Source organism: Rhinoderma darwinii, chromosome 7 (assembly GCF_050947455.1).
Source record: "Rhinoderma darwinii isolate aRhiDar2 chromosome 7, aRhiDar2.hap1, whole genome shotgun sequence".
In the NCBI taxonomy this organism is placed as follows: domain Eukaryota; kingdom Metazoa; phylum Chordata; class Amphibia; order Anura; family Rhinodermatidae; genus Rhinoderma; species Rhinoderma darwinii.
The window spans coordinates 20693046-20708047 of NC_134693.1; the positions used below are offsets into that span (position 1 = coordinate 20693046).

Genomic DNA, 15002 nt, shown 5'->3' on the forward strand with positions numbered 1-15002 from the left:
GATTATCAAAACGGTGAGCAATGCATAAAGAATTCTTCTATATGTGTCTCCGGAGATCAACCATCCCTCCCCTCCCTTCCAACTGAACTCCAATCAGATTTCCGCTGTGAATTTAAGGGCATGCTGAGAATTTTTAAATCCACTGTGTGCCTATTATGTTGCGGATCCATACTCAATATAGATTCCACTGTTTAAAATGCAAGGGTAAAATCCACGGCAAATCCGAATTAAAAGTAATGCCAAAAATCTGCATGTTATATGCAGATTTTTCCCGCTACGCCTGTACATGGCCTTAGTGTTGTAAGGTGTGGCTGCCAGGCTTAGATGTGGCAACAGAACTGGCATAAGAAGTTGGTGCTCTGCATAACTTGCCCCAAAAACCCAATGTTTCTCCAGACTGGGTATAAGTGCTGCGAGACAACTGTAAGGAAATGGGGAAAATTAATGGCATGCAAAACATCAATAGTTAAAACCATATTTTTCCTAATTCGCCACGTAGTAAAAAAAAAAAATATCATTAACAAGGTTCATATAAATAAACAGGATTCCAGGCAAGGATAAGTAGCACTAATTCTTTATTTCGAAGTTCAAAATCATTTTACGTTTTATGGAGTACAGTGGTTATGTCGTATGTTAAAAAAAAAGTTCTGCTTATCCTGAGGATGTTCAGCCTACTCTAAAATGGCATCTTCTTTAATCGAGAGCTTCTTTTTTTTTTGGGCAAGGATTATAACACAGTTCTTCAAGAACAGAACAATCAATACAGTCCTTATTATACAGCTTCCATAATACATATTAAAGGGGTTGTCCATTATTAGAAAAATATGTCTGCATTCCCATTCTTCCAAAAACAGCACCACGCCTGTTTGCAGGTTGTATGTGGTATTGCAGCTCAGCCCCGTTTACTTCCATGGTGTTGAGCAGCAAGATCAGTATTTTTGGAAGAAAGCAGCCATGGTTTTCTAATCGCTTTGTACAGAGTGAAGTAAACGACACAAATGTGCTTCTCAGGACAAACTATGATATACATGGTGGTTCAGTGGTTAGCACCAGTTCCTTGGACACTGTCTACCTGGGTTAGAATATGATCAGGGTCAACGTCTGCCTTTTGTCCCTATGTTTCCTCCCACACTCCAAAAACATACTGATATGTAAATCAGCATCCGGAAGGCCCAAAATTTCCAACCATTGGATCGTAATACCCTATTGAACACTTGAATTTAACTTTGGATCATTGAAATAAAAATTTTTATTTGCACTAAAAACTATTTACTGTGGAATTATTTGATCTAGAATTTTCTTATATCATAACCGTTCGCCCCATATTGACGACACATCACAGCAATGTTCAGGTGATGTGTTGTTACTATGAGCACCACGTCATCACATAGGATTGTCCAAGGGGGGGGGGGACTAAGCATTCTGAAGGCGCGGGAACAATGCATATTCAATGAGGTGATGATCTGGATAAGTTTATTATTTTTACTTTTATTTTACTTTTAGAACTTGCTAATCCTCTTAAAAAGCTAAAGTTATACTTAGGGCTTATTCAGACGAACGGGATATACGTCCGTGCTACGCGCGTGATTTTCACTCGGACCTATATTAGTCTATGGGGCCGTGCAGACATGTGCGTGATTTTTACTCAGCGTGAGTCCGCTGAAAAAACATCACGACATGTCCGTTCTTTGGGCGTATTTCGCGCATCACGCACCCCTTGAAGTCAATGGGTGTGTGAAAACCACGCATGCCACACGGAAGCACTTCCGTGGGACAAGCGTGATTCGCGCAACAGCAGTGAAAAGGATGAATGAAAACAGAAAAGCACCACGTGCTTTTCTGTTTACAAACATCCAAACGGAGTGTCATAATGATGGCGGCTGCGCGAAAAGCACGCAGCCGGGCATCATACGGGGCTGACACACGGAGCTGTCAAGTGCCTTTTGCGTGCGCAAAACGCTACGTGTTTTGCGCGTGCAAAACGCACACGCTCGTGTGAATCCGACCTGAAATTGAAATAGTGAAAAAAAATGGACTACTATACAAATGGAATTGTGCCCACTGAACGGCCCCATGTAGTGCTAATCAGGGGGTTTGGAATATAGCTTGTCACATATGCCAATCCCCGCTGTGTGTCCTCTCCAAGAGGGGTCACATGACATATTTACAGTCTTGGGTCCTTTTAAAATAGGCCTTTTATTCCCGTGACTGGCACTTTGGGGATTCAACGTAATTGGTGCATTTACATCTACCAGTTCATCTCAGATAATGAATCATACTAAAGCCCTAATCTGATGGATACCTCTTTTGATATCTGGTCCGCTATGATCTAAGTAATGGTTTGAACTCAGAATACGATTTATTTCAGAATTAAAGTAAAAGTGCCCCTTTAATATACTTCAGCATGTGTTTTGACATGAGATACAGCTCATATGTGCTATTTATGCCAGTCTTATAAAGGTGGCAGAGCTTGAAAAATAAGAAAATACTGAAAAGCTGTACATCACATCTGTTCACAAAGGCCTTACCAGCTCAGAAGCTGGTGAAGCTCCAATGCCCTCTAGTCCTGACTCTGGGCGTCTTTATGTTTTGTAATGCAGGAAGGGCCCGATCATGTGAATAGTAGGTGTGTAAGGTGGAGCAAATAGCATAAGCTGGTCTCCGCCTAAAGTATGTGATGAAAACATGAATGTGTAAAGCAGAAATATTTTTCAGATAATGCTATTCTTGTGACAACTATGTGTAGTTAAAGGGGTTCTGGTATGGTAATATTCCTGCATGGGTCTCCTTCTATGGACCCAGAAAGGTCTGGAACGATTGAAATTTTGGGCAATTTCCATGAACAATAAAACTATATTGATTTGATTCCTGGGAACTGTATGTAATATGGGCTCTAAATTGGCACATCTAATATAAGAGTTCTGCCAGAGTGTCGAAAGTTTTACCTTTATTAATGCCAAGGGCGTATATGTACCCTAGAGGTAGACCATGTGGCTGCCATTGGAGAATTGGGCCCAGCCCTGGTCGGTCCCAACCCCTTTTGCTACTGAGGGTTGACAACCTGTGCAGGATTCGTCTCTCTCTTGTCTCTGGATTATTAACAAATATAAGCGTGGGGAATTGGCCCCAATGGGCGTGGAGGGGCAAATGAAAACTATACCCTCCTGTCCTGTGTACAAAACCCTCCATGGGTGGACTCATTCTAATCTTTTCTATGGTGCCTCCTCTTTTCTATGTATACCACTGATTTATGCTCTAAAAAATTGTCTCGTTTTGGAGCCCAAAAATTAAATAATAATAATAATTAAAAAAAATTAAAAATGATCACGGTAACTGTTGCAATTTATTCTCTGCGTTTTGGCTATGAATTATCATTAATATTTCACTATATGGTACTAATTGTTACCTGCTAATGGAACATATGTGTGTAATATGTCACCACCGTTTCTATAATGGCCCGTGTGCGGAATAATGATTCATTTGCTGCATGAAAACCTGTTAATAATTGACTGAGGTACCAAATGTCACAATTTACATCCCTATGTGCGTTACAACAATGCGGAATGCTTACAGTACGACGAATTCGCTTTGCAATTAAAAATAACCTAACGATGTCTTAAGAACTAAATACAAAATGCAAATGAGAACGTTCGACATTAGGCTCATTAGTAAAACTCATCTACTGTACATACAAGAGACCACACTGAACAGAAGAGAACTGCAGTACACATAAGATATAAATAGTCCTGGGTGTGTATCGTGCCAGCTGATATTGCTCTGGCAGGTCTTAATTGGCACAGTCTGAAACGACATGTAAAAGTGCTGGGGCCCACTGGGCCTATTATCGTAGTTATACAATGTGGGGTGGATAGAAACTGGATATATCCAGCATGAAACGCAGGCTACATGGCGACTTCTACTACAAGATGCCTGAACTTTTCCTATAGAAATCAGTTTTACCATTCATTTCTATTGTTGCGCCCAACTATGTGTAACCCGGTGCCATGGTCATATTGAATCACAGAGTATGAAACGGAATGCACACTTATGGGCACGACCTCAGATGCCAAGCACTGAAGTTGCCATATAGTTTTGGCCTTAGGACGCATGCACACGGGCCTATTACGTGCCTTCGTTTGAAATTAGAGGCCCACAGAGACTCAGTATGGAACCATTGTTGACTGTGGGCCCACGCTGTACTTCCATGTGACTCTGATTTCATAAGAAGGTACAGAGGCTTTTTGTCACGGATTAATATGAAGTCCGTGAGAAAACAAAGCCATATTACAAAGGTATTTTCCCTTCTCTCCACAAGAGAATAAGGTATTATACGGGGGTACCATACAGTGGGGGACAGAATGTCTAACATCTCTGTAATATGGAACCATAAAGACTTCCGGACAGACTATGCACACATTCGTGCCGTCTGCCTGAGCCTTAGGCCTCATGCCCACGACCGTAGCCATGTGCACGGCCGTGATTTTTGGGTCGATCGGCCGGGGGTGGATTGTCACCCCCGAGCCACCCGCAAATCGCGGGCCGTGAACGTTGCCGTGTCCATTATTTCCTATGTGCCTGGCCCGCAGAACACGGCCGTAATAAGACATGTACGTTCTTTCTGCAGTCCAGGCTCCTGGGCCATGCACGGACTGTGAAAACCACGGTCGTGTGCATGGGCCCATAGGAATGAATGGGGCCGCAATTCTCCCGTGGATTTTCGGGGGAATTGCGGCCGCAAAAGCACGTTCGTGTGCATGGGGCCTTAAAGTGTTTATTTGTTCTGGAAAAAAAGATAAACCATTTTGTAAATCAAGTATAAGATTATTTTTTTTAAATACTGAACCAGTCAACAAAATGTCCGTCTCACTTCTGGTAGTTGGAAGTCTCAAATACGTGATTTAGCAGTTTCATAATCAACATATAAATAATGATTTTCCTGAGGTAAAATAATGAAAATAAATACAAATATTTTTAATAATTTATGGTCGCCTAAGGGTATGTTCACACTGCGTTTTTTTGTCAAGAAGAAAAAATCTGCCTCCAAATCTTGTTCCGGATTTTGGAGGTGGTTTTTAAAATGCAGGTGGTTTTTGACGCAGATTTTTTAGGCTTATATTGGGGTTGAAACCTTTCTTATCTGTAAAATTCGAAGGTGGTTTTTTTGACAAAAAAAAAAAGTGTTGAAAACCACATCAAGCCGCATGGCATATTTATTTTTTCCATCCCCAATTCATATAAATAGGAGGTTTAACAGCGGAATCCACCCCAAGATAGAGCATTACGATTTTTTTTCCAACGAGCAGAAAAAATCCGCCCTGGAAAAAAAAGTCTCTAATTCACATTGCAATCAATACAAGGCAGATTTTTTTTTCCGTTGATTCCGATGCGGAAAACGCATCAAAATCAGCGTAAAAAAACGCAGTATGAACAAGGCCCTGAAGGGAACCCGTCACCAGGACAAGCTCCTTTGAGAACAGTGTATCAGTAGAATGCCCTATTAAATATCTATTGGCTGCAAATAAATGGCCCCTTAAAACACCAATCAGGTTTCCTAAAGAAGTGAGCCCCGCCCCTCAGACGGAAAAATTAGCACTTCCTGCTTCTTAAAAGGCGAAAATGTCATGTGATCCTTCTCAGCTCTACGGAATGGCTAGGAAGTCTCACACAGGGGCAAATGTAGCAAACCACAAACTGTGTAGCTGTTTAGTGGGTGCAATTGCGCCCTCTAGGTAAAAATTATTTTAACATCTAAGGCTTCGTTCACATCTGCGTTGGGGTCCCGTTCTGACGTTCCGTCTCAGATATCTGTCAGAACAGGACCCTGAACAGACACCGACGGAACCTGAGGTTTCCGTTTCCATCACTATTGATTTCAATGGTGACGGATCCGGTGCCCATGGCTTCCGTTTGCGTCTGTTGTGCCGGAAGCTATAGCGTAGTCGACTTGCAGACTATTATTGAACATGTTCTTATATGTAATCATTTGTACATTCTTGTCTGCATTTTCTGATATATTTCATTATCTGACCCATGCATATGTTGTTTTTCACTTTATGTGCAGGAGTTTTTGATGTGCGTCTTTCTTTTAGTGTGTCTGTGGACCTTTTTACACGCTCTGTTTTAGTATTCTCAATAAAGATTATATATTTTATATTTGATACCTTACAATGACGCATTGCATCTTATTTCGTTTTTGGTTAGATAATAAAATGTACGGACTCCATAGCTTAGATGTCAAAATAATTTTTACCTAGAAGGCGCAATTGCACCCACCCAATGTAGCATACATCAGAGTTTTCCGTCAGAAGTATACAGGCATCACTCCCGACTAATGTCTGACGTAGGACTCAAACGCAGTGTGAACAGAGCCTAAGGCCTTGTCCACACGGGGATAAAAAAAAAACGGCTTGTAAACGCTAGCATTTTAGCAAAGTGTTTTTTAACGTCCAGGCGTTTTTGACACTTTTTTTGGAGTGTAGTTAGGCGCATTCTCGGCGCCTTTTACATGCCAGGAATTGACCTGATGCTTCTTTTTTTTTACACTAAGCTTTTTTTAAATAAACGAGCGTAAAAAAACAAACTATGTATGCACTACAATGCATTTTACCATTGATGTAAATTGGGAAAATGCGGCAAAAACACGTCGAATACACGCCGTGTGAACAAGGCCTAAGGCCTCATGAATACAGCTGAGCCCAGTGCACAAAGCCTTTACGGTAAGGCACAGAGGACATACAGCTCTGTACTTGCACTGCCATAGTTTCTACTGGGTGCCCATATGTACTGGAAATTCCCCCTAGAGGTAACGTCTCTAGGCGAGAATCGTACAGATGGCATTCGATTTTCCATGACACCATTTTTTTTCTGTTTGCTTTTGCAGGGAATCAAGAGGCATAAGGAGGTTGTACAAAGCCGTAATATGGAAGTGTGCATGAGCCCGAATATTGGAGTACTTAGAGTAACCAGGAGTACATTAGTATTTTATTTTGGGCCGTTTTCCTGGAGTTTCCCCATTTACAGATAAACTTCTTAAGCTTTTCTAAAACCATCTGGAAATTCTGAATATTCGACCATCAATTAGATACCTTTAAGGCTATGTTCACACTGAGTATTTTGGGGGAGGAATATCTGCCTCAAAATTCCGTTTGGAACTTTGAGGCAGATTTTCCTCTCCCTGCACGCCGATTTTCGCGCCGTTTTTCACCCGCGGCCATTGAGCGCCGCGGGCATAAAACAGCGCGAAATACGCTTTCACTGCCTCCCATTGAAGTCAATGGGAGGTCAGAGGCGGAAGCGCCCGAAGATAGGGCATGTCGCTTCTTTTTCCCGCGAGGCAGTTTTACTGCTCGCAGGAAAAAGACGCCGACGCCTCCCATTGAAATCAATGGGAGGCGTTCTCGGGCCGTTTTTGCCGAGTTTTGCGACGCGGTTACCGCGTCAAAAAACTCGGCAAAATACTCTGTGTGAACATAGCCTAATGCTGTTTTGTTTTTTTTCAATATTTTTATGCTATGGAATTCTGAATTCATTTAAATGAAAAGGGAAAAATGACTATGAACTGTTTTTGACTTTCATCTTATGGGAAAGTGTAAAGACAGTGTGGAGAAGCTGGCCATATCAACCAATCAGATCACTGCTTTCATTCTCAAAGAGCCTCTAAAAAATTAGAGCTGAAATCTGATTTGTTGCCATGGTCTGCTCCTCCACTCTTCCTGTGTACTAATTCTCCCTCATTGGAGAAGCTGCCCATAGCAACCAATCAGAGTCCAGGTTTCATTTAAGCAGGGATCTAATTTGTTGCTATGAGCAACTATTGCACCAATTTTTATGGCTAGGTCTCTAATAAATGTATGGAATGAACCTTAGAAAGTTAGATTTGGCTGATAATTGTATTTTCAAATAAAGGAGGCTGAAGTAAGAATCGTATTTTGTTACGATTTATGCTACTTATCTACTTTAGGCTTTTTTCGAGAATGTTAAAGTGCAACAGGCACTTCACTGAGGTGATGGCGGCCATCTTGTGACTGACATTGCCAAGGCCTATGAATAAACAGGCTGCATTCTCACAGCACAAAAAGATGGCGGCCATTTCCATAAGTTTGCGACGGGTGCACTTTAATATCTGCTTGTTTGAAAGGCAATATATAATAATACATAGCACATCATTCCTTATACGAGCAAAATAAGTTAACATTCTATGTTTTACACGCTGTCTAGTAAACTAATTTGATATCTAGACATTCAAGGATCTTGTAAACAGCTCAGCATGGTTTTACAACAGTGGGCTTCAACATGTGGCTTTCAGGCTTTTGTAAAACTACAACTCCCAGCATGCCCTTACAAGGTATGCAGGGAGTTGTAGTTTCACGACAGCTGAAGAGCTCCAGGTTGAAGCTCCTGGTTTACAACGTCCGCTCTAAATGATCAGTAATTCGCCATAGGTGCTGCGTGATAGCTGTTCTTAGCACCATATGAAATTAGGTCAAAAATTATAATGCTATTATTTACAGGGCAAGAAATAAAAACTAATCGACATTCCGTTTCTTCAATACTGGGTAAGTCGTGAGGTAAACACAAAGCTGGAACGAGGCAGTCCGGACGAGCCGATGTTGGAAGACGCCATTTTAATGCTGAATTGAGGGACCACCGGCAGTAGGTACCTACAATGATCACATAGAGAGGAGTCAGTTACAGGAAACGGCATAGCGGCAATTCAACAGAGAAAAGTTCTCATATGTTACAATGTCAAGAAGTCCTCGTGTCATCCGCTTCTGTTAATTATTTCTGTTTCTTTAAAAGCTGGGAGACAACCTGAATGGCGGCCATTACCGTTTCCACAGGAGTTGCCACAGGATCTTTCCCAGCGGAGTGACAACCTTCATAGGAGGCATAATAATGGCTATATTGGTTGTCACACAACTTTTCCAGAAATACATATGACTGAGAAGAGGAAACAGAAGGGGACAGCGCAACGGCACATTTACTGGTGATTTCTTCCTCATCCACTAATATTATGCAAATACAAAACAATATTTCCTCCGTTTCCGAGCTTCTTATTTATTACAGGCAGCTTATCGACCAATTTGTGCAGTGGAATTGCCATTTAAGCGATTCCCTAATACGCAAGTGCAGTTTCACTTGCCGTAGTCCATAGATTTCCCTGCAGCGTCCATTCTCAACTACCACAAGCAGGCACATCTTACAAAAAATACAGATGTAGCAGAGGTGCGTGTGTACGATGTAGCAGAGCTGAGAATGTCAGATGTAGCAGAAATGAGTTTATCATTTGGCACATATGAGTTATGTGCTTTTTACAGAGACGCATGTAACCCTACTGCAGTAGTCTCCAAACTGCGCCTCTCCAGTTATTGTGAAACTACAACTCCCAGCATGCCCTAAAACTGCAGCCAGAGGTACGCAAATCAGAGACCACTGGCCTTTTGTATTATCTTGATGCACAAAATATGCAGTTCGAAATAGTTAAAGAACAAATTCAGCTCTGCTAGATCTGCTATGAAACTGACAACTGTATTTACGTTACTGTATGAAATGAAAGCAGTAAATCCTGACACATCACAGAGCTGACACCTGCGGCTCTAATTAAGGGTGAGTTCTCTGGTAATACACGTTAAAGTGCTTCATCTTACAAATATTCTCATATCTGTGCGCAATCGCTCGGCTCGCACTAACCACTTCACACTCAATTGGAGTATTACACACACAATTGACTTTTATGCTGACACGCCACAGGCTCCAATTACTTTTGAAATGTTTTTGCAGTCACCCCCCCCCCCCCCTTGTTTGTAAAGATCTAGTCAAAATCGACCACTTTCTTGTTCCTTTGAAATGAGGTGTTTATTTAATAACATAAAGATAAGAGAGGCGGAATGACATGCGTGGATAATGGCCGAGACCAGGTATGTGCTGACTGCAACGCTTCAAATTGGTGTGAATGAGACGGTTAAAAAGAGAGAGCGCAATTTTTGTGGAATTTCCAGACGAGAGGGGGAGAGAGGGACTGCAAACAAATCCATAGGATTGTGGGAATTCTGGGAGTTATAGTTCCGAAATACCATTACAGGTAGAGGCCTCTATTTTTGTTCTTCAATCTATCATTCACCTCCAGGAAGGAGATATTACAGCATGGGTTCATCTTTATGAATCCACTCATGGTACCAGACGCAGTCACAGCTGTATTATGGGACTGCACATGTGTAAGCAATCAAGGGTACGTGGAACTCGCAGCAGCGCTGCCGCCCCTTCATTGTGCTGATTGGCGCGGGCCACGGAGGTCGGATTCCAAGCAATGAAATATTCATGGCCTATTCTAAGGATAAACATCAATATTAAAGTCCTGGAAACCCCCCTTTAAGCTAAATGTATACCGTAAGCTCCCTCTAGTGGTGGCTGCAGACAGTCAGAATGTTATCTTTTACATCTATATCTGTACAGGTGAGTTGAAGATCTGTATCAGAAAAATGGAGCCTAAACCACTATAAAGATATATTAAGAAATAACAAACCGAGCAATGCCCCAAATTGTGGCAATGGTCACAGTGACTGATATAATAAACTGGTTTAATATATTAAGAAATAAATCAGCACAGAATTTTGAGCCTACCTAGTGTAGATTAAAAGAAAAATCCAAGGATACTACCCTATGTTTCTTCTGTGGTTTTCCTTATATATATGCAACAAATTTTGATCAGCACATTCCAACAAAATGATACAAAACGTGTATGCAGGTGCAAGAACGCCTGTGACTGCGAATATACAGCAGACAAAAAAATGGTGACAGCACACTGTGAACACTAATGTATCCTAAACCGCTAAATATAAATAAACATGCATCACTGCTAAATCTACTTATAATAGGGAGGTTCTTAGTGCACATTTTGATCAAAAAGTGTTTGCCCTCCTGCCACGACAAGGCGACCTCTGTAAGGTGGGAACCTACGCTGCACATACACCCAGAACTGGGACTAAGCCTACATATATACCTGGGGATGGTGGGAACCAGCATTAAACTAATTAAAATCACCCAGGGCAGAATGTGAGGAGTGCAAGATCAAAAAAGGAGGCAGTCACTATCGCCACATATATGGATCACATAAACACAACAAAAGTTTGAACAGCACATTCCAACAAAATGATACAAAACGTGTCTGCAGAACCATCCCCAGATTTATATGTAGGCTTAGTCCCAGTTCTGGGTGTATGTGCAGCGTAGGTCCCCACCTTACAGAGGTCGCCTTGTCGTGGCAGGTGGGCAAACACCTTTTGATCAAAATGTGCGCTAAGAACCTCCCTATTGTAAGTAGATTTAGCAGTAATGCATATTCATTTATATTTAGTGGCTTAGGTGGCATTAGTGTCGCAGGGTGCTGTCACTATTTCTTTGTCTGCTGTATCTGTATGTATATATATATATATATATATATATACTCTCCCCTCCATTTCAATTCTTCAGAATTATCTCTCTGTGATGAACGAATCTAATTTGCATTGATTATTACATGGTAACAAGCCCTTCAACAAATATCAACAATGAAGCATGTAACACTGCCCCCTAGTGACAATAGTTTGAAATAACAGTGGGAGTGCCAGAACTTGCCCTGTGTCTGGAGGGATAACAAGATCTTCCTGGAATGTAGATTTAGTACATATCTGTTTCCCATTAGCACCGTATGACTTACAGCACTGTACAAGAAAGGTCTCTGATGCTTGTAATTTTTAAAAAATATATAAAATGTAGTTTATTAGGGAGGAAACATCCTAACTGCTCATCTTGCATTGTTTTTCACTTCAGGGAGGAAACGGCGATCACTTTCCAGGCGGTGGTTTGTCGGCTGCGGTGCAGATATCTGGAAGATTATTTAAACATATGTTCCCAGCGTCCTGAGAGACGGGATCCTCAAGACAGTGCGGTCCATTCGTCAGCATCGGAGTTAGGTATTTGGATTACAGAGGCCTAGACTGCAGCAGAATTTACTGGAGAGATATTTAAGGTTATAATCAATACCTTGTGTCGCTCCCATCTGGACTCACGCCTGCCACGGAGCCTCGTGAATCTGTTGCATATTTGTAAACCACTAGCAGGCAGTTTTTGCAGAGTTGGACCAGCCGATGACAACACTGGAGCTGATCGGGTGTCACGACCTCTGTGCTTTTACTGAATATTGTCTCCCACGAGGTGCTGCTGGCAAAGAAAACACAAATGACCTCATGTTCTCGGATGCAAATGCCAAAATAAGAGCGTTAAACAAAACAGAAGATTTAGCCACGCAAGGGTAGGAAATATGACATGTGACCTCTCTAGGATTTGCTGGAATAAACCTATAGACATGAAGCCAAATGCCGACAGATGGAGAGAATGTTAAAAAAAATATTAACAAGTATTTTTCCCTAAAATAATAAAAATAACCAATTCTGTTATTTTTTTTAGTTAGATCTGTTTCGGCGAAAGTTGTGTGACAAGCGATAAGGCTGCCATTACAGCATTCACAGGTTTTGTATCCCAGCTTTCCTAGATTTCTGAATGACTATTTATGCAGTGATACATGCCCAGCTTCCATATTGCTACATAAAAAAAAGCGATGATTATTATTAGTTTTTAAATAAAAATGTCTATCAGTGTGTTTGGTACAACTTTCTAATTAGTTTTTATAAAAAATTATTTTGACTTTTTGAGATACCGCTGCTTTGTATCCTGTATGTAGAGCAGCTGTATCTTGCACTGAATCCTGTATCTGTCAGGTTTGCGGGACTGACGTGTTCCTGTGTCAGCGGGTCCTGCGTGTGCCTGACACGCAGGATTCACCTGTAATCTATCACATCTAAATGATAAACTTAGATGTGATTGGTAACAGCTCGATCTTGCTTGTCGGAGACGCGCAAGACCCGCTGACACTGAACCCGTCAGTGCCGCGGACCCGACAGATACAGGAATCAGCGCTAGCTACAGCTGCTTTGTAAACAGGATACAAAGCAGCTGTAGCTCCAAAAGTAGAAATCATTTTGAATAAAAAACAAATTAGAAAGTTGCACCAAACTCACTGTTAGACATTTTAAAAAAAAATTCTAGATCGCTTTTGAAGGTGAACATAGCCTTTAACCCCTTAACGCAATATCACGTAACTGTACGTGATTAGGGTAAGTATGGAGCGAGCTCACAGGCTGAGCTCGCTCCATACACAGCGGGTGACGAATGTGTTACGCTGACGGATTCAGTAAATAGCAGTAGATGCAGCTGCTCTGCGTAGAGAATACAGAGCAGCTTTATCTTAAAAAGTAAAAATAATTTTTAATAAAATTTATTTACAAAGTTTATTAACACACACTAATACACATTTTTTTTTTTTTTTAAAACACACACATGTTCAAGCGTTTACATAGCCTGTAAAGCGGATCTGTCAGATTTCCTATACCACCCTATCTGAGGGTAGCTGACAACCTCTTTAAAGGGCTTGTCCACTTAGGACAATCCCTACTTGTTAGAGGGGTCCCTGCACAATAAGCTGATCACATAGTCCCCCAGCGATCAGCTGCAATCTGTGAGGTAACCTGGCAGTGTTCAATTCCCCTGCAGCGCCACCACAGGGGAAATTAATCATTACACAATGCCCATTCATCTGTTATCAGTGTAATGCAGGACAGGACAGGTCCTCCACAGTGAGAGACGCTCTTTGTAACCGCTCTCCACTCTGGCCAAGAGATGAGGATCCTGAGAAGAGAACCACCCTCTATTAACTCAGAATTCCCTAAAAGAGTATATGAAAATGGGTTCTCTAAACTGGACAAACCCTTTAAGGGGTTGATCTATGACGAGCTATTTGAGAGTAAGGGGTCCATATACTGATTTTGCATGGGGTACCTCTGCTTTCTGTGTTCCCTTTCTGTCACCTACATGTATTATTGCATGACCAAGCAGATTTTTCATGCTGAAGTCTAGGAACAATCCTTCTATACTGTCAGTACTATTGGTTGTCACCCAGCTTTCCCAGAAACAGAGATAAAACTCTGAAAGGCTGAATAAAACGTAATAACCCGACAGCAGAGAACAACTCAATCACTTACATTTCCTGATATTAATATTTTTTCTATAATTTTAGGAGTAAATGTTCTTTAATTCTTTGAACAATCCCTTTTTGTTAAAAGAGTCACCTGACGAAAAGCTAATCATAGAGTATCTCGCTGCTGGGATCGACAACGATCAGATGTAATTGGTTAAGGAAAACAGGACAATAAGTATTCAATTTCCCTGCAGCACCACCACAGGAGAAATGAGGAATTACACCATTCCCATCTAAATCAATGGGATGTCTATTTAATATACTGATATGCTGGTCCTCCAGGGCAAGAGATGCTCTTTGTAGCTGCTGTCTGCTCTGTCTACTAAATGAAGGTCATGAACAGGGGACTTTCCCCCTCCCCCATTAGCTGAGAATACTCTAATATTGTATTTGAAGAAGGGTTTTCTAAAGCAGACAGTCCCTTAAGTTTCCAAAATGCGTTAGCTTCATTATTTACGTGTCCCCTAAAGCTCTGCATGCGGCGGTTGTTCACAGTGATCACATATTGTCAGAAGCTTTTACCAGTTATGAAATATGACGAGAGAAAATCCAGATTGATTCCAAATAAACTTCGGAACACTGCAAAGCGTAATCATAGTAAAACTAATAACAAATATGTAACCGGAGAAAATTCAATTGGCCGATGCTGAGCGCTGATCAAACGAGCGTAAAGGAACGAAAAAAAAAATTTAAGTAAATAAATTTGGTGACTCCTGCCTGTTTCTAGTGTAATGAAAACTTAATGATTTCCATTTTCTTTTGACTGCCTGACCAGCTCCCAAATCTCACTTGTGTAAGAACATTTATGTACTCGGAATGACTCTGATTGAAGGGAAGTGCGCGCCGGAGTCCCCCTGGATCAATTTAGTTCTTTTCTATTTGATGTGTGTCAACAAAAACCAAGGAAATACTTTGTAAAATAAAACAAAAA

The 15002-nt window shown here is 41.2% G+C and overlaps 2 protein-coding genes across 3 annotated transcripts in view; one reads left to right on the forward strand and one right to left on the reverse strand.

The window, feature by feature from the left end:
- The window catches only part of DCST2 (DC-STAMP domain containing 2), a 787084-nt gene that overhangs the window by 626964 nt on the left and 145118 nt on the right, over positions 1-15002 (forward strand). The gene's annotated exons all lie outside the window — the stretch shown is intronic.
- Positions 559-15002, reverse strand: part of TTLL7 (tubulin tyrosine ligase like 7) — a 122551-nt gene continuing 108107 nt past the window's right edge. The window contains exons 19-20 of one of the 2 annotated variants that reach the window (XM_075832914.1): positions 12022-12195; positions 559-8660 (exon numbers count right to left, since the gene is read on the reverse strand). In XM_075832914.1, the coding sequence (XP_075689029.1) occupies positions 8546-8660; positions 12022-12195 (289 nt within the window). In that variant the 3' untranslated portion in view covers positions 559-8545. Of the gene's footprint in view, positions 8661-12021; positions 12199-15002 lie in introns of both variants that reach the window. The other variant, XM_075832913.1, reaches the window with a different exon arrangement.